This window comes from Botrytis porri (genome assembly GCF_014898465.1).
Source record: "Botrytis porri strain MUCL 3234 chromosome Unknown BPOR_009, whole genome shotgun sequence".
NCBI lineage: Eukaryota > Fungi > Ascomycota > Leotiomycetes > Helotiales > Sclerotiniaceae > Botrytis > Botrytis porri.
In genome coordinates, this window is record NW_024066083.1 from 1,063,722 (window position 1) to 1,082,010 (window position 18,289).

The 18,289-nt window shown below is 42.1% G+C and overlaps 6 protein-coding genes across 6 annotated transcripts; 5 read left to right on the plus strand and 1 right to left on the minus strand.

The window, feature by feature from the left end:
- Nucleotides 1-546: 546 nt before the first annotated feature.
- Nucleotides 547-1,939, minus strand: EAF01_007135 (uncharacterized protein). Its single transcript, XM_038915390.1, has 3 exons — nucleotides 1,799-1,939; nucleotides 1,548-1,659; nucleotides 547-1,425 (listed from the first exon to the last, which is right to left on the minus strand). Exons 1-3 carry the CDS (start codon nucleotides 1,801-1,803, stop codon nucleotides 970-972), a joined length of 573 nt encoding a protein of 190 aa, XP_038769028.1. The 5' UTR covers nucleotides 1,804-1,939; the 3' UTR covers nucleotides 547-969.
- A 91-nt stretch (nucleotides 1,940-2,030) lies between these two features.
- EAF01_007136 (uncharacterized protein) lies at nucleotides 2,031-4,526 on the plus strand. Its single transcript, XM_038915391.1, has 2 exons — nucleotides 2,031-2,406; nucleotides 2,460-4,526. Exons 1-2 carry the CDS (start codon nucleotides 2,206-2,208, stop codon nucleotides 4,158-4,160), a joined length of 1,902 nt encoding a protein of 633 aa, XP_038769029.1. The 5' UTR covers nucleotides 2,031-2,205; the 3' UTR covers nucleotides 4,161-4,526.
- A 578-nt stretch (nucleotides 4,527-5,104) lies between these two features.
- EAF01_007137 (uncharacterized protein) lies at nucleotides 5,105-7,041 on the plus strand (the record flags this gene model as incomplete). Its single annotated transcript, XM_038915392.1, has 4 exons — nucleotides 5,105-5,371; nucleotides 5,492-5,940; nucleotides 5,995-6,707; nucleotides 6,770-7,041. 4 exons carry the CDS (start codon nucleotides 5,105-5,107, stop codon nucleotides 7,039-7,041), a joined length of 1,701 nt encoding a protein of 566 aa, XP_038769030.1.
- Nucleotides 7,042-7,478: 437 nt separating this feature from the next.
- EAF01_007138 (uncharacterized protein) lies at nucleotides 7,479-9,752 on the plus strand. The gene is made up of 7 exons (XM_038915393.1): nucleotides 7,479-7,574; nucleotides 7,620-8,432; nucleotides 8,486-8,559; nucleotides 8,617-9,005; nucleotides 9,062-9,123; nucleotides 9,174-9,251; nucleotides 9,401-9,752. Exons 2-7 carry the CDS (start codon nucleotides 8,225-8,227, stop codon nucleotides 9,697-9,699), a joined length of 1,110 nt encoding a protein of 369 aa, XP_038769031.1. The 5' UTR covers nucleotides 7,479-7,574; nucleotides 7,620-8,224; the 3' UTR covers nucleotides 9,700-9,752.
- A 927-nt stretch (nucleotides 9,753-10,679) lies between these two features.
- EAF01_007139 (uncharacterized protein) lies at nucleotides 10,680-11,210 on the plus strand (the record flags this gene model as incomplete). The annotated part of the gene is made up of 1 exon (XM_038915394.1): nucleotides 10,680-11,210. The coding sequence occupies one exon, from the start codon at nucleotides 10,680-10,682 to the stop codon at nucleotides 11,208-11,210; it is 531 nt and encodes a 176-aa protein (XP_038769032.1).
- A 2,322-nt stretch (nucleotides 11,211-13,532) lies between these two features.
- Nucleotides 13,533-13,886, plus strand: EAF01_007140 (uncharacterized protein; the record flags this gene model as incomplete). The annotated part of the gene is made up of 1 exon (XM_038915395.1): nucleotides 13,533-13,886. One exon carries the CDS (start codon nucleotides 13,533-13,535, stop codon nucleotides 13,884-13,886), a length of 354 nt encoding a protein of 117 aa, XP_038769033.1.
- Nucleotides 13,887-18,289: the final 4,403 nt, after the last annotated feature.

Sequence of the window (18,289 nt, forward strand, 5' to 3'; positions counted from 1 at the left end):
GCTTTGAACCGATCGCATATATAGCTCTATAGCATACTCTCTTTAGTTCTATAACTTTTAATTCTAAGGTTGATTTCTAAACGCTCGTTGGGTTCATTATATTTGTTTTATTAGTAAATTTCAAGATTTCTAATCTAACTATATCAACTTTCTATATAGATTATATAATTAATAAAAATTAATTAATAAATCCTTGCATTTTTATCGAATTTTGAATTAAAATGTATGGTTTGATATTAATTCCTTTTATTATTAATAAGATCATTATGAGAAAATCTACAGGTGAATTGTATGACTTTTAGTGTGATTTTGGTGTTCGACGAATAGCTGTGCCATAGTACTGTAAATAGATGATGGGCTGTGAATAAGAGATTGGATTGGTATGTATGTAGGGTATAAGAGGCATATAGGGTATGTGAGTGTGTAGATTACATATTACAAATATGGAATATGAGGTATGAAATTAAAACTGCCACTTTGAGAGTGTGTGAGATGGATGGGTTGGAAGTGATGGAGCGATAGGGAGGTAGATATTCAATGAGTTTTAAATTGGGAGGACATATGCTATATAGAGGTATGCTACCAAGAATGATGATTTAAAAGACTTTGTTTACAGCCATGTGTATGCCTCTCTCCCCCACTCATTTCGATACTGGACTTTGCAGAAGGAAAATTTTGAATCTTGGCTTGTCTTGCAATTCTCATCTTGCGAAATTCTCCTAAGATAGGCTAATATAATTATTGCGATACCAAAACGCCCTTTTTACAAATCCATAAACTCCATCCTTCCTAACAAAGATTGACTTTTCATGACGTGCTTTCTGGTGAGTCCTTACAACATTGCTGATCCAGGTATTGGCGATTCGAAGGAGGTCAAATGGAATAATCTTGTTTCCAAACCAGCTTCTGATGGCCAGCCGCAAGCCATATGTGACATCAATCTCAAAACCGGATGTTTTCACAATTCCCTTAATCATCCATCTCCATATCATCAGCCTCCTCCACACCCCCATCAACCAACTCCTTGAGCCTGATCTTCTGCTTTCCAAACACACTTCTTTGCTCTCTCTCCAAATCCAACTCGTTGACCTCTTCTCCCAACTCCTCGAGTCTCTTCTTCTCGCTGCCGCGCATCTTGGGTAGCAAGTGCTCGTTCTCTGCAACCAATTTTCGGTTGGCTTCTCGTTGTCTAGCCACATTGCCTTCCATACGCTTCTTGTAGAAGACACGTTCGCGACGGGCCCGGATTTCAGATACACGTTGCATGGCTTTGAGGGTGGTGGCGATGTGTTCACGGTTGTAACGGACGGGAACGTTGCGGCGGGCGGAGAAGTTGAGGGTGCTGTCGACGACCATTTCTTTGCCCGCGGCTTTGCGGAATGCTTTGGTCCATTTGAGTTTACGGGGATTACGCTTCATTTTGAACTAGGAGAGGGAGGACGTTAGTCAGGGCATGGGAATTGAGCATTGGAGAGAAAGTTGCAATGGTAAGATGGGGGGTCTGTGGCGTTCTGGATTGGAGGGAGATGCATGTGGTTTAGACGTACGTTCTTGTGGCATTTGCTGCGGCAGAATCTAAAGGTTCGCGCATCGTTACGAACGAATGTTATGCCCTTACTTGGGTAGCAGGGCTGCGAGCAAAAATAACAGGTTTCGATTCTATTGATGAATTAGCAAAGGTAAAGATTGCGATACATGTTTTTATCGTCAAGAAGATTGCAAATGCGATTGAGATCTCGAAAGTCCAAGAATTGCGGAAAGAGACTTGATGCAATAGAGGGACGGGAAAGTTTCTTACCTCATGTTGGCGGTATTTCTTTCTAAACCAGCTTGTCGTTGTGCTGGATTGTCGATGGATAAGTATGGACTTCAGAAATTTTGGATGAACGTCCGACTTTTTTTCACTAGCGCCATCCGATAAGATAGCGATGGCACGTGCTTACCATTTGAGATCCTCTCAAAACAACTTTCCCCTGTTTGTCTCTGCTGCTTTTATTACTTTTTCATATCGAAGAGGGTCCTCAAATCCTTCTCCTACTGCAATTATATAGTCGACTTCATCAATGATTGCGATCTTTTGTTGATGTGATAATCTCTTACATTCGTCAAGTACCTCTTGTGACCAATTACAGTAGCGAGAAATTTGTACTTTGATATTTTCCATCAAGAATTCTTAAGCTCGACACCTCAACATCTACAGATACAATGTCGCTCTATTATGAGGCAGCTGAAGTTCTAGCTGCTCCTACTAATCAAGGTGGTAGTTTAAGATCTAGAATTTTCAGCAAGAAAGATTTAAAATCACAACCAGTTCAAATCTATGCTCTGGCGATAGAGACGTGTAAATGGAGTCCTGTTTTGAAGGATGTAATCGAAAATGCGGATTTATTGCGCTTAGAGCGAAAGGTCAGTATTGCAATTGGTTGAAACTTTGAAATAGTAGCTAATGTCATTTATAGCTAACTCCAACTTTGTCTCTTCTTCTCGTCCATGACTTACTCTTGGCAAAAAGAGGAATTGCTCTCCCAGCTACTCATGGTTTACGAGCCTCAATTGAGCGCCATAAGGGGAGATTGCAAGCCGAGTTGACCAAGGCAAGACTTCGGAGAAAAATGAGCACCATGGAAGCTCTAAAAGCCTATGTCGAGACAGGTCAGGAGAATGCAACTGATACATCTGAGGCACCTTACCCTCGTTGGATACGTATTAATACTTTGAAGACTACTCTCGAGGATCAACTCGAATCTACTTTTGCTGGATTTGAACGTGCAGCGACAATCGATGCTGTTAGACACCGGGGGTCTAAACGCTTGTATATCGATGTTCATATTCCAAACCTTATTGCTATATCTCCAAACATTGATCTCTCGAAGAGCGTAGCATACAAATCTGGAGAAATTATCTTCCAGGATAAAGCATCGTGTTTCCCAGCGTATCTGCTTGATCCTCTGGCTGAAGATGGTGACATTATCGACTCTTGCTCAGCACCTGGTAACAAGACCACTCATATTGCGGCTATTTTAGTTGATCGACTTCCTGAACCGGATGAATCCACTCAAGTTATTCACGCATTTGAGAAGAACAAAGGGAGAGCTGAAACTCTAGAAAAGATGGTCAACTTGGCGGGGTCGAATACATTTACTGCGCTTCATCCTGGATACGACTTCTTAAAGACTGACCCAAATTCCGGCACATACAAAAATGTTGGTGCTTTGTTGCTGGATCCCAGTTGCTCGGGAAGTGGGATTGTTGGTCGAGATGATATGCCCGAATTACATCTACCAGGTATCAAGGAAATCGTTGCCAAACCTTCTAGAAACAAGAAGAAGCCGAAGAAGGCACCGGAGCCAGTGGAACCAAGTAAGAAGGAGACAAATAAGAAACGAAAGCGCGAGGATGATAGTGATGCGTTAGAAGTGATGGTTGATGATGATGGAGTCGTTACTGCTGTCGATAGTGATGCCGAACTGAAAGCTAGATTAACTGCTCTTGCAGAATTTCAGCTGGAACTTCTTCTTCATGCATTCAAGTATCCTGCTGCTCGAAAGATCACCTACTCCACTTGTTCAATTCATGCTGAAGAAAATGAATCTGTCGTCCAAAGGGCTTTAGCTTCTGATATTGCAAAAGAAAAGGGCTGGAGAATACTTCGTCGTGATAATCAAATTCAGGGTATGAGGGAATGGCCAGTTCGAGGCTCTGTAGAAGCATGCGATGGTGATGAAGAGGTTGCAGAAGGATGCATTCGAGCCAACAAAGGAGATGAGCATGCTACTATGGGGTTCTTCTTGGCAGGATTTGTGAGAGATCAAACGCCAACTGTTGATCCTGAAGCCGGACTCCTGAGAGATGAACGTGGGCATCTCGTACGCGATTTAATGGGATTCCCTGTCAGAAAAGAGCAGGGAGATGCAGAGGAGTTGAATGTCGATGCCAAAATGGCACCTGAGGAAGCTCAAGAATTCTCACCGGAAGACGATGATGAATGGGGTGGCTTTGAGGAAGAGGTTGCACCGATAGTCGAGGAGAAAAAGGAGGTGCATGCAGTTATTGAGAAGAAGAAGGAAAAGGCCAAGGTCAACAAACATGCGCATGATGCGATTAAGAAACGTGTCAATATGAGTGTAAAAGACAAGAAACGGCAGAAAACAAAACGATAATTTAAAACCTATTAGCGAGGATGATGTATATTGAAATCGAATAACGTTGTGGAATACCTATCATCACCAATCTTAATCAGATGATATAAATGAAGATGGGGTTTTGCCGTTTTCACATTGTTTTCATTCGTATGACAAGCGCTCGGGATTCGATCTTGAATATCAACTCTTCCTCCGGTACGGACACGGAATAGGAACCAAGAGCCCGGTTTCTTCAAGATGTTTGGCACATTTTAGACATAACTTGAGCATAGTTAACGATAATTATTACATCCACTTATTGCCAAGGCTCGTTCGGCTATGTCGGCACCTTTTAGACTGGAATCTTCTATGACACACCAAACATACACATACATCAGTGCACGGAGTAATAAGCTTGAGGAAGGTCGAAAGATCCTGCTGTCAGCTACTACTCAAAGGGGGAATGAAAGGAAGCCAAAGCACGGATGTTTCCCCCATTTGGAGACTTTTGATCCATGATCCATTCACAAAATTAACCATTACTTATTCCCATTTGCATAACCCCAACTCATTACGGAGTAGGCTATTCTTGATCCACTAAAGGGTACGTCCTTAATCAAGACGTCATGACATACCGGGAACAAGTTCCCCCGGATGTGTATATTTTCAGTGGATGCATTGCATAATGTGAATTGATCAGCATAACTTGCACAAATGCTTAGGTATCTCCTCGTCGGATGTTCAATCAGCGGTCTTAGTGAGCCAACAGATAGGTGCTGTTGAGATTGGATTTCAAATGATATTATATTGCAGATAGTATATAATCTACGGTGTGCGCCGCCAAATGTTTAGACTATTTTTGAGCGCATTCAATCTCGCATTTCGGTGTTCGAATACTACTTTGGCAAGGTTGCATTTAACCATACCTTCCTAGCGACCTACCCCCAACTCCCAACTCGAATAAATCCGTCACAACTAACATCATGGTTCGAACATCAGATTCTGGTTCTTCAACTACAACGAATATGGATAGGGATTTGGAAGAACAGAAAAATGTCCAAAAAAAGGCTAGACATTGGGAGTTGGTTTTCGACCAGATACATGTCACGCCCGAAGTACTCAACTACCCTTATAGAGGATCTGGGACAGAACAGGATCCTTATGTGGTGGAATATATCCCAGATGATCGCAGAAATCCTTTGAATTTTACCGTGTTGAAGAAGTGGACTATCACCGTGCTTCTTGCCTTTGTGAGCTCTCCCCTTTTTTCCATTAAGGTTTCGGTTATTATTCTCCGAAGCTTGAGCTGTGTAACAGATGGGGGTGAGACATAGATACTTCTCTTACACACATGCTAACTATTGGTGAAGGCAACGTTAGCAGTATCTTTTGTGTCCTCGGCATATACAGGTGGGGTTGAACAGATCATTGAGCAATTCAATGTCAGTACGGAAGTCGTCACTTTAGGAGTCTCGCTTTTCGTCTTGGGTTTCGCGATCGGTCCGCTTTTGTGGGCTCCTATGTCAGAATTATATGGTCGACAAGTACTTTTCTTTGGTACTTATGCTATGCTTACTGTTTTCAATGCTGGGGCTGCTGGAGCACAAAATATACAAACACTCTTGATCATGAGATTCCTCGCGGGAGCTTTTGGTAGTTCTCCTCTTACCAATGCTGGGGGAGTTATTGCCGATATGTTCTCTGCTTGTGATCGAGGAGTTGCTATGAGTATCTTCGCTGCAGCACCATTTCTAGGCCCTGTTATTGGACCAATTGTAGGTGGCTTCTTAGGAGAATCAGAAGGTTGGAGATGGGTCGAGTAAGTTGCATTGCTTAATCACTATTTATAACATAAGCCTAACACTATAAATAGAGGACTCATGGCCATCTTCACCGGAGCACTCTGGATCATTGGCACTCTCACCATTCCCGAAACTTATTCACCAGTCATTCTTCGTCGCCGGGCAAATAAGATGTCCTCTTTGACCGGAAAAGTTTACAAATCCAAGATGGAAGTCGACAACGGCTCTAAATCTCTATCGGCAGAATTCAAAACGGCACTCTTGAGACCTTGGATTTTGTTGTTCACAGAACCTATCGTGTTCATGTTAAGTTTGTACTTGGCAATCATATACGGAACTTTATACATGATGTTCGGAGCATTCCCGATTGTGTACCAAATGAAACGCGGATGGAGTGCTGGTATTGGTGGATTGGCTTTTTGTGGTGTTGCAGTCGGAATGATGATTGCAGTTATCTACTCACTGTGGGATAATAAACGATATAGGGCTACAGCTGCTAAGCATAACAATGCGGCACCACCTGAAGCTCGACTTCCACCTGCCCTCATCGGAAGTATATGCTTGCCTGTTGGTCTCTTTTGGTTCGCATGGACAAATTCTCCAAATGTACATTGGATTGTTAGTATCATAGGCACTGCTCCTTTTGGATGTGGGATGGTACTGGTGTTCTTGAGTGTCATGAATTATTTGATTGATGCGTATGTTCTTTACGCTGCTTCCGTTTTAGCGGCCAGCACCGTTGTTCGCTCCTTATTTGGTGCGGCATTCCCACTCTTTACTACTTGTAAGTATTATCTGAACTTTCCAGAGCTGTGTCAAACCAGAGATAACTAACTGTATGATTAGATATGTACAAAAACCTTGGTATTCATTGGGCAAGTTCAATTCCAGCTTTCCTCGCATTAGCGTGCGTACCATTTCCATTCCTCTTTTACAAATACGGAGCATCCATTCGAATGAAATGCAAGTTTGCGGCGGAAGCGGCACGTGTAATGGCGGAGATAAGAGGAGCTTCTTCAAATGAAGATGAAGCGGAGCAGACAATAGAGGACATGGAGGAACGGGAGGCGAGAAAGTTAAATGCTCATGAGGAGAGTGAGAAGAATGAAACTGTTTAAAGATGGAGAGAACACCGAAAATAAACTTAAGGAATGAGGAGAAGTTTGATTTGACTTTTCTAGTTCAGTAGCATGGCGTTAAAGGAGTTTTGATGTGTTTACGTTTCGGATCGTAATAGAAGTTGGTATTTTGAAGGTGTTGGGAAGAGGGAAATACACGGCAATGAAGGATTTCACTTGTTGTTTCTTATTTAGATATCCCACGAAGCATATGATAGACACTCGGCTTAAAAGTACAAATTTATTCTTGAAACATAAACGGTCCAGAATGATAAGTGTAAGAAGTACGAGTAGTGATTTCATTAAGATGATGCGGCTTTGAACTCCTCCCTGGCCACATCCGTGCACGGGTCCCTCAATGTTGCATCCCATCCTTTTCTAACCTTCAAAGCCCAGTTCATCACAGCTTCCTACAGAGATTTACACCATACCTATCATATTTTACTACAACACAAATTCTTAAACAGGCATGGCGCGTTACGAAACGTTCTTGCAAATAATGGAAATGTGGATGGGTGGCATCGAATGGCCAAGTTGGAACCCCCTTGAATGATGAGCTGGTGGACTGATGTATGCAGGAGACCTCAAAGCCACCAAAGCTGGTGAATTCAATACTGGATGCAATTTCGATTTCATAGATCTTATACAAGTCTCGATTTCTGTCACTAAATGCTGCAAGGCACATTTTCGCTGTATATTGTCGGCAGGATCAAGCCACTCATACAAATGTACACATTGATTTAGTTATTGTATACCTGCATCTATCACCAACTTTTGGTTCCTCATCGTCACATCCTTATCTGGACAATTCCCATCGAATTGCCATCATTCGTGTCTAAATTGCAGGTGGCGTGTCCTTCATATGGCTTTGTTCGGGAAGGGAATCTTGATATACCGTTTCGCTGGGACATCATGTTGTGAAGCCGCATTATTGAATTGATACCACACTCCTTATCTTGATTCATCCGAGATTATGGGGAACTACCCCCAGATCCTCCGTACCGTTCTATTTAATATTCTGTCTTCGTTGTTCGGTACTGACGTGGTTTGTAACATTCACTTGATTCCTTAGATTGAAAAGGTTTTTATAATCTTATCTACATCATGTAGGCCCTTTTCAATTTCGTATTCCATACCTCTATCGTTACACTCTTGGGAATTTATCCATTATTCAATCTTAATCATGGTTTCAATCCTCCCAGATGGAATGTCCAATATGGAGGCAACAGTTTCGTTCTTGGTCATAGACACAACAGCCCTCATTTTACGCGTCATTTCCAGGATACAAACAAAGGGTACGACGACGACCGGGCGATTCATCCGCTATGATGACTGGTGGATTCTTGCAGCTTATTTGATGTATGCTTCGCATTGTATTGTGATTATTTGCGGCGAGTATATACAATAGCCAGAGCTGATACTTCGTACTAACTGCATCGAATAGACATCACGAAGTTATCAGGCACCCTCGAGCCATATCTAGTCATGGATCCAGATCATCGATTGAAAATGCTCGAGGTAAAGTCCCATATACAATATAGCTTCTTTAGTAGTCCCGAGCTGACACTCATACAGTTGTTATGGGTTGGTAGCACTCACTTTCCTTTTATCATCACGGCCGTTAAGATCTCGATATTATGCATGTATCGCTCTTTATTCAAAACGACCCCAAATCTCATTCGATGCGTGGATATAACAATGGGGTTATGCACAATATGGTTCATAATCACAGTATGCTTGACTGTGTTCGGATGCACACCTATCAGAGCAGCATATAATCTAGCCCTCAGACTTCAACCTACCACACATTGCATTCCTTACGGAGAGATAGTTCTTGGCTTCGAGGTACCCAATGCAATCTTGGATATTGTTATTCTGGCCTTGCCTTTTTTTGTCATTAGAGACCTCCATGTCCCTGTACGGAAGAAGGTGCTTTTGTTCTTGGTTTTTTGGTTTGGTGGGTTGTAAGTAATTTCGTCCTCTCAATGATGCGAGTGACATGACATTGACTAGCTTGTAGCGTTGTTGTGACATGCATACTACGCATAGCATACTCATATCAGCCTCATGATCCAGAGCATTGTAGGACAAATGAGACCATTTCGTTCTGAAAGTTACTAAAGTCTATACAGTTTCTGGATTCTCGACTGCAAACGAGTGGTTGATGATTGAGGAGGGGAGCGCCATTTTAGGAGCCTGTGTTCCGACATGTGTGTTTGCACGATTCTGTTCTTCGATATAAACTTCCCCATTTTTATTCCCTACTTCTCTATCTCCTACAGCTACTTCAATGCTACCATTTTCTTTTTTCTCCAAGCTCTTTTTTTCATGGACAATTACTGATTCCTCTATTTCGCAGTTCGACCCATACTTAAAGCGTATTTTAAACTTCCAAAATCTGTCAGCGACTGGTTCTCTTCGACACTGGGTGCCTCGATGCCAGCGAGCAAATTCTCTAACAGTCATTCGCGAACAAAACCCCAACCAAGTCAATTCAGCGATCAACCTGGCCCTTCATATCAGTTGAAAAAGCTATCAACAGCGCACTTCAAGCGTGGTAGAGAATGGCAGAATCAGGAGCTCGACACAGATTCGGATGAAAGTCCACTGGTTGACAACAGGATTTGGGTCACAAGGCATATTACAATTACCAAATAGACAGATTGATCAAGCATTAGGTCTTTTAATATATTATACTTCGATTATTTGCTTACTCTATAGCTTACTTACCCTACTTATGATTATTTCTAGCCAGTTCGAGCTAAGTGTTTCATAGAGCTAAGATGGAAATCGTTCCATTTTTTACATGCGTTCGCGCAAGCATCCCCTTCACTTAGTCCAAGTGGATCGATTTTTCTCCTGTTGCGAACAAGATGATCCAGTCTCGCCTTGTTCACAGATGTTTGAAAGATTTGAGTCAGCTTTATTCTCTATGAGTTTTTCTTCCTAAGATAGATTCGATCAGATAACTTGCGAAAAATGCATTACGTCTTTTGGGCACGATGGATTAGACTTCTGAGTGATGCTAAATATCATACACAGTCATTCATAGGTTCTTGACTTTTGTTTCCCGAAAGGTGTGGAAAGCGAATAGTCAAATCAAAGAAGTTGGTGTCTGTTGATTGCCATGTTGGTTAGAGATTATCTCACCAGAAAGCTATATCAAAGATTTTCCATTGCAAAACAACAGGGTGGCTGTAAGTATTGAGTGTCGAACTTGTTAATTAACATGTTGAGGACTCCTTTTACCACATTTTCCGGCCCGGTTTACAAATTGGTTGATAATCGGCCTCCAAGGCCTTCAGTAAGGGATTGACCCACCATGAATAGAGGTTCTTTTGCGGTCTACGAGGTATCGACCTTATCTGTTCTTACTTATTCCAATGTCGAAAGACATGTTGGAGGGTTATCAGTTGCGACTATACGTACAAGATCATCAATCTAGTATCGATACTCGAGTATAAGAATGTCAGGACTGCCCATCGAGTGAAATCAGAATAACATCCACACCCAATTTACTCAATCGTCATTACTACGACTATCTAGTATCAAGTTCATTATCTCGACTTCCATTTGTCAGTACATAGTGCTTTTTACGCCTTTCTTTCCTCGAAAATCAGACTGTAACAATCGTCAACATGTCACATCGTTCAGGTCATCAAAACGTCAATATAGAGGAACGTCGTAGCGGTGCTAGTCAAGCCACCTCAATCGACCCTAAAAAACTGGAATGTTACAGCCTCTCGCCTGGTAACCATTACACACTAGAAAGATACTCCAGTAAACACAAAATGGAATCGCTACGAGGTACCAAGTACTATGTGTGTCAACTTTCTGACAATTGCAAAAGTAGGCCTCGGGATAGCTTGAAAGATCTCGAGGAACATGTTCAGAGTCAACATATGGAACCACTTTGTGGATTTATTGGGCGTAGGCTAGCAAGACAAGACCATGTGGACATGAGTCAGTGTCATGAAGGCAGTGAAAGGAGAAGGAGGCGAAAGGAAGGCCTTACTTCCAGGACTAATGCAGAGGAGCAGAAGAGGTTTAAAGATGGAGAAAGAAGAAGGGCGAAATATGAAGAAGAAGACAGATTGAGGATGTCGGGAAATGGTAAGAGTGCAGCGACTAGTGGAAGTTTAGGAAGTGGTGGAAAGAGGAGAGCATAAGAACACAAACTCAAACGCACTACTGGGGGGAGTAACTAGTTTGGCGTAAATTACTTTCACAGGAAAGGATATTAGTGGTGGACAGGTGGGTATTGAGCAGGTGGGTAGGCGTTTGGGTGCTGTTCTTTTTGGTGGTTAAGTAGTTTAGCATTAGAAATCGTGAGAAACAACACAAAAAAATAGGGTATTACCAAAAAGATTTGTCTCTGGATCCCATGCTTCGTGGTTAGTCGAACTATACTCGTGAAGTCTCGCAGTTTAACAGCTGTTTATTTACAACTTCAAACTGCAAGATGAATTTGGTACCGAATACTACATCACAGGCAGCGGAAAGTAACATCTTACTTTGTTATATTCCTGGATAGATCTACTAATCTTCTTTTGTTTCCCATGTTTGAGGTGAGTACTTCGAGTCCACGACATCTAATATCTTGATAGTTTGCTATAATCAGCTATCTATTCTTTCCTATGACTTCATACGCCTCAGGGTCTAGGTCCTCACCGAAACTAGAACTCAATCTCAATTTAGAGACTCTAATCCTCTCATCCTTGTCCAATCCCCACTTCACCGCATTACTAAAAGGAAAACTTTTCAATATATGACTATCCGATATGCCAGGTCTGGTTACTTAAACCTATCTTTTGGAAAAGAAACGATCGAATGCTCGAGCTAGAGGACTGTGTATATGCGTGGTGTGTGATAGAACCTGTCATCTATATGTGTAGTAAGAAAGGAAAGAGAGCAGATTTGTTCAACTCTTCGTATAATAATGAATGTCAAACTATCAGGTATTTTATACTATACACGATGTTCCATCCTGACACAACAACATGCCATTCATGAAACCCCCCACGCTAGCTTTTCGGCTTAGAAAATCAGATTCAAGATTGCTTCATAGACGAACTAGATGGGTTGACTATCTTGAGATGAGAGTAGGTTCAAGTATTAAGAAGAACTTGGATGAGTCATAGCATGAACCATGAGATACTAAAAGCTTGAAGGGGGAAGAGAAGGGAAGAAAGGTGAGGTGCAAAGAGTATCAGACAAATAATCAAGAACATCAATTGAAGGGAGATGAAAGGGACTAACAGGATCTGGAAGATGTATTCAGTGCTTGAGGTCAAGGTTGATGAAAATGAGACTTAACATGAAGAAATAAGTAAAAAGGGAAGGGATTAAAGAGGAAAGGGGGAATATATCACTATTTAGATAGCGTACTGGGAAACAACAGCAATTAGATCCAAGTTCTCTCGAGCCGATAGACTTAGACTATATTAATATAATAGTAGTGAACAGCCGATGATACATTCGCAAAAAATATACACTATTGAAATTCTCGAAGGTAAGATTATGCATCTAAACACCCCACATTTCCATCAACAAAAAGACTCAGCTCCAAACACCGACAAAGTATCCAGAATCACGAATCTAATCCTTCCCTCATAGATTCACCCTCCACTCCCCGAAAACAACACAGTATTTCCCCACCCCAAACAAAATTCCCACCATCCCAATACGAATCTACCTTTCAGCTCTCAGCTCCCACAAAAATCAACACCCAACCAACAGACCAACGAGCATTCTTACGGCTGATGCGGCGCTGCACATACCGTGCCGAAGTTAGATCTCCAATCCAACTCCAACGAACTTTACAGTAGCGCTCCAAGGCTGAACATAGTAAGATTGAACTTTGCGTGGAATAAAAGAATTAACAGGTGTAGATCCATGATTGCTACTTTGGTGTTGTAATTTGTTTTTAACGTTGATGGCGCGGTATGAGTGATTATTATTGGGGGTCAGAAGAATGGGTTATATTGGGCTGGAGATCTTGAAATGATGAGGTAAGAAGCGTTTATCATTCATGTGAATGGGTTACAGATTGCAGTGAGATGTTTGTTTCTAAGCAATGAAGGACAGATATGTGACTTCAATAGGATTATCTTCGCCTCGATTAGAGGAAGTGGAAGATTCTCCTCGAACAGCGATATAATGTTGATCAATCTAATATAGAGTGTCTAATAGTTTGGACTATATCCCGACAATGAAACGCTTGAAATCCCTAATAATTCTAAATTGAACATTCAAATGATCCGAAATGTTAAAGTGATTGTGAATGTTAGATCGCGTTGAAACATCAAAGCGTCAACCAATTCCATCAGACCGATTTATTGAACACACTGATATGATAGCGATAACGGAATGATTGCAAGTAGGGACTGGCATTATGAGACATCTGCAATACATTTCGCAGTTCCCGGCACTTGTCAATCCTCGGTAAATGCTGTATTCGGCAGTTGAGGACCTTGGAGAGACCAACTGTTATGCCATCACAGGTTTTCAGCGCGGCTATCCAGACTACCGGTATAGAAGCGCTGTTCTATGTCACTACGCGGGCTAATGCTGTTCAGCTTGAATGTGAAATTTCACGGAACGTATTAGGTTCGAATTTGGAGAGTTTGACTATTTCTATCATTCAGGAACCATACCCTCTTTTCCAAAAACATAAGCGCCATAACGTAAAGACAGCTCGTTATCGTCAATACCATCACCGGGTCTCAGTGTCAAGGCATCGACCTCGTTCCGTGCCCCCGACAACCTGCGCGTTTAATAAAGCCGCGGAGAGATTAAGTAGCGCAGAATTATTTTGTGCACGAGAACCACATATCGCCATGTGAGGCAGCATACTTTGGTAATAATTCTACTCAATGAGACACTTCTCAAAATGGTTTCATTTGATGCTATGCGGCTCAAGTGAGATTTTGAGGACAAAACATACACAATTGGATAGTCTTTTCCCAACCATTTCAAGACAGACATATGCTGGGATCACTCCCAAGAAAACGAGTTTTCTCAAGTTGTGATCCAGACCGTGTTTTCCCCAACCTATCATCACAACAGCCAGCCTTGTGTTCCAGACGCCACATTCGAATCAAGCTGCCCAAGCGCCGAGGCTGAATACCACCGAGTAGATTGTGACAACATGTGTGATTGTGTTCACAGAGAAATCCCACAACATAAATCATTGGAGAGCTAAGAATGGATGGGCCTTCTGATAACGATAGCCATGTCTCACATTGGAACGTGGAGGGGTAAACCCGTTACACCGAGCTTTGCTACACGTGCAGGCAAAACTAGTTCGTGCCATGCAAACACAGATACGCAAAAATATATACGCACTGCAGTATACAATTTTACAGCGTGGCAATATGATTGTTCGTATTCAGGCAATATATCCCTTGCGTCAAAATGTAGAGCAACAACAGAATAGAAAACTAGATGAAACGGACACGAGAGAAAAGACAATGAAGAAAATGATGTGATTCCAGATTGTCTCGTGATTTAGTTGACGATGAATACCAACATTGTGATTATTGATGTTGTGTGATGATGACCTTTATTAGGATAAGTTTCAGACTTCTCAATAGCGCTGTCTTATTTAGGATGCGGATCAAATTAGCTTACACGCCCGGCTGGTGAGACCAGGGAAAATAAACGTTGAGCAAAATTAAGTAAGGGCTGGGATTTTGACTCCAGCTACTTCTCGGAGTGGCTTGACGGGCGTACAGTGTTCCAGAAAAGAGCAGGCGGGGATATTTTCTGCAGCCTTCGTGATGTGCATTATTAGAAATAAAGTTTCGACATGAGGACTGGAGAAACGTATCATTCCTGATATGTCAAGACATCAATGTGAAGGAAAGATAAATGAAGAATCGTACTGTATCATTGGTTCTCACACCCCACCCCACCACTATGGCTCGGTTGGAGGCATGTAATATTTTGACTTTGTATGCCCGCCGCTGCACGCCCAAGTAAGGCCAAGAAAGCGAATCTTACAGCAACATGGAAACAGACTATTTCCATCGATGATCACGCACTGGCGGTTTCAAAGAAAAGGGGAATGACGTACATGAAAGTCTCAAGTAAATCGGTACTAATGATATTGATCAGGTACTGACTCACAGAAATCAGAAGGAGAATCTTTCAAGATGAACATGAGGGGTAATTTGAAAAGGCTCGTGACACGGTGACAGGTTCTTAGGTCTCTTGATATGGGTCCTCGAGTATACATAGTGGGGACAATGAAGTGGGATGATAGGAAAGTATGTTTTTCCTTCCTGCGCATTTGACGCAATCGAATACTTGGGATCCTAGAGTTGATAGAGAGTCCTCTGACTTGGAAGTGGAGTCTACACTGTACTGTGTAAGAAGCTCGAGAGTCGAGCGGATAAGAAAAGGTGGATATCAATCAACGTGATCTGAATTCGGGTTTCAATCTAAAAACAAACAGAGTCCCTGGATCAACGACGACCCCATGGCCATTGTTAGAATGATCCAGCTGGGGCCGATCAGGAGATATATCGATTTCATCGAATTATCGAAAGAAGTATCGTCATATCTTGGTATTCGCGGTTGGAGAATAAACCGAATTGGTGGAATTCCATCATAGTAGTGGAGTGACTTCCAAGGCGATGAAGGATTTTTGATTATTTGTTCATTGAATCCAAGTTTAATGAGATTGATGTGTTGTTTAGCTGTGTGTCTGTTTGTATGTATGGCATAGAGCAATGGTGGCTGGAGATGATAAAAATCTACTGGACGAGAGCTTGTACACATATGAGATACAGGCCTAATATTGGCCACAAAATGGATTTTTGCTTGGTTAAGCGATTGTTGTGGTCTAATCAAAGGCCCATGAACGCTGTAAAGCATGATATAAGTATTGAATACGTGGTGCCAAAGGATTTCGATTGATTTAAATGATCAATGATCATATCATAATTGTACGGGGAAAGAGCTGGAATCTAGACATCGTTTAACATGACCTAGGTATGTTGTTGGAGGACTGGAGGATTAGAGAATACCCAGGTAGGCAGTGTCCATTGCGAAAGGTTGTCTTTGATTTCCCCGTATTGTGACATGATTTGCTCCTAGGATTGTTTGGATGAGAATTGACAATTCACAATTGACAACAGTATGTACTCGAGGAGTTGAGGTACCTCCCTCGTAGTCGTAGCAGGATTGTCAAATGTTGTCAAATATTGATAGATACTACCTAGGTACCGGTATTGTCTCGAGAGTCGAGAATGGCGACTGTCTAAGGTTACCCCTCTTATCCGAGCTTCCGCCGTGGCCTATAGTCTTATTAGAAGGTTAGATAGACTTCAGATATCCATGGAGTCAAAACTCTTTCCTTCAAGGGCGGGATGTCCGCTGTCAAGCGGACCCTTCCTTTCCTTTCCTTCCCCTTTCACATGAATCACGATGTGAGAAAAAGGAAAGAAAAAGTTCAGATGATCTCGCCAATTGAGTGAAATCCAAGTCTTCTCTTCTCCACCATAACCTACCTTTCTTACTTCGTATTCATGAAAACCTGACATTTCTGCAATTGGCCGCAATACTCTTTATACTGCAGCTGGAATTGGTAATTGGAGCGTCTCCAATACATGGTGTTAACTTTCCAAGATAGAGCAAAATCTTCTCGTCGAATGGTCCTGTGAATATATGAGTAAGGGCGGGGGGCATGGATATTCATCGGGATCATTGGAACTGAGGGGTAAAAAAGCGTGTCAAAATGTACTCCGTACGGAGGATGATGCCTTTTGGCTGAAACAAAAGCTATGAGGAAGTCAACTCAGAACTCAGATTGGATGGCGGGGCAGCCGATACAAGACAAGGAAGTCCTCGCATCGCATTTGCATTATTAACTGCAGGAGCACCATCGGACTTTCGAAAAATGTAACTGTCAGCAGAAAAATGTATTTACTATTTACTGGGATGATGGCGAATTTTTTGCAGTTTGATAGGTGGACCTACTACCTACGAGGGAAGTGTCCCTGAGTAAAGGTCATGAGCTCTGCGACCCCATTTTGGTGTCAATTAACCCGCAATGCCCTGGTTTGGTTTAGTACATGATGTATGTGCTCTGATGTGCGGGAGATCTGTCGCCAAAGGCGGTACAGATATTGTTGATTGTTTGAAATCCTTTCGCAGATCCTGATAGGGTTTTCCATGTTTAGCTTGCAACTTCTTTCGAGGTGAAGCTTCGGATATTTCTCCATTTCCTGCTGTACCGTGTACTCTGTACGAGTGATCAATCAGTGGAGCATATGGAAACCAAGGGAAGGATACCATCAATGATCGTTAAGACCTGCCAAACTAATGCTCGAGGTACATAAGTACATGCATGAGGATGCATGAGGATGCATGAGAATGCATGATATGCTAGAAAAAGCTATTTTATCAATGGAAGTGGGAAGAAGAAGAGAGATGATTTGTACTTTCGAGTACAAAATGGGGCAGATGAGGCCTATATGTGCATGGGCATCTGCATGATGATAATTACACAGCAAGAAATTGATAATCTGAGGTCTCGGCTCAGGAACACCTCTGCACCTCTAGATTCTGGAAACACTGACGAAACAGATCAAAAATGGACCATACAAATTTGATAGATTTTAATATGCCGGGGCCGCAGATACAATAAGTTGGGCCTTGATGCAGGCGACGTTCAATTTGATCCATTCGTCCATTCAGGGGATCAGGAAAAGAGGGGAAGCAATGGATGGAAGGGTGTGCTGACAGTGACTTTGGTACCTGTCTTTATCCGGTATATCTGACGTTAGCTATACCCCCCCCCCTTCTTCATATTCTAGATGTTCAAGGTTGGAGGTCGGGAAATGTTCTTTTGCGGCTACTTCATCTAATCACAGTTGTATTCGGCGGTAAAAGAAATTTAGAACTAGGTAGGCTCGGCAGGCAAAGCTGATGACTGATTTCTGCATCGCTTAGCCGTAGCTTGGAATAACCTAGCTGTGGACAAACTACTTCATTAGTGACATTCGAGTTACTCGAGCGTGCAGTAGAAACGTGGTGGTCTCATGCACTGTGAGTCCTTGATGGGATTTAGTTTGAAGCTTTTCATTGGCTAATCTATCACCAATGGACTGAAAGGTCTTTCGATCACGTCCTGCTTTCCTTCCGGAGTTGCCATCATTGTTTATTTACTTGATTTTGGATGAGTGACTCTGAATGCGGTAATGGACTGATTTTTTAAGGCTGGTGATGGAGATGAATGCTT

Bases quoted from the DNA above. Each gene is read 5' to 3' on its own strand.
- EAF01_007135 (XM_038915390.1), bottom strand. The intron at 1,426-1,547 runs GTACGTCTAAAC...TCCCTCTCCTAG, and splicing joins GCAGCAAATGCCACAAGAAC to TTCAAAATGAAGCGTAATCC.
- EAF01_007136 (XM_038915391.1), top strand. From the start codon at position 2,206: ATGTCGCTCTATTATGAGGCAGCTGAAGTTCTAGCTGCTCCTACTAAT. The intron at 2,407-2,459 runs GTCAGTATTGCA...TGTCATTTATAG, and splicing joins TATTGCGCTTAGAGCGAAAG to CTAACTCCAACTTTGTCTCT.
- EAF01_007138 (XM_038915393.1), top strand. From the start codon at position 8,225: ATGGTTTCAATCCTCCCAGATGGAATGTCCAATATGGAGGCAACAGTT. The intron at 8,433-8,485 runs GCGAGTATATAC...TGCATCGAATAG, and splicing joins TTGTATTGTGATTATTTGCG to ACATCACGAAGTTATCAGGC. The intron at 8,560-8,616 runs GTAAAGTCCCAT...ACACTCATACAG, and splicing joins ATCGATTGAAAATGCTCGAG to TTGTTATGGGTTGGTAGCAC.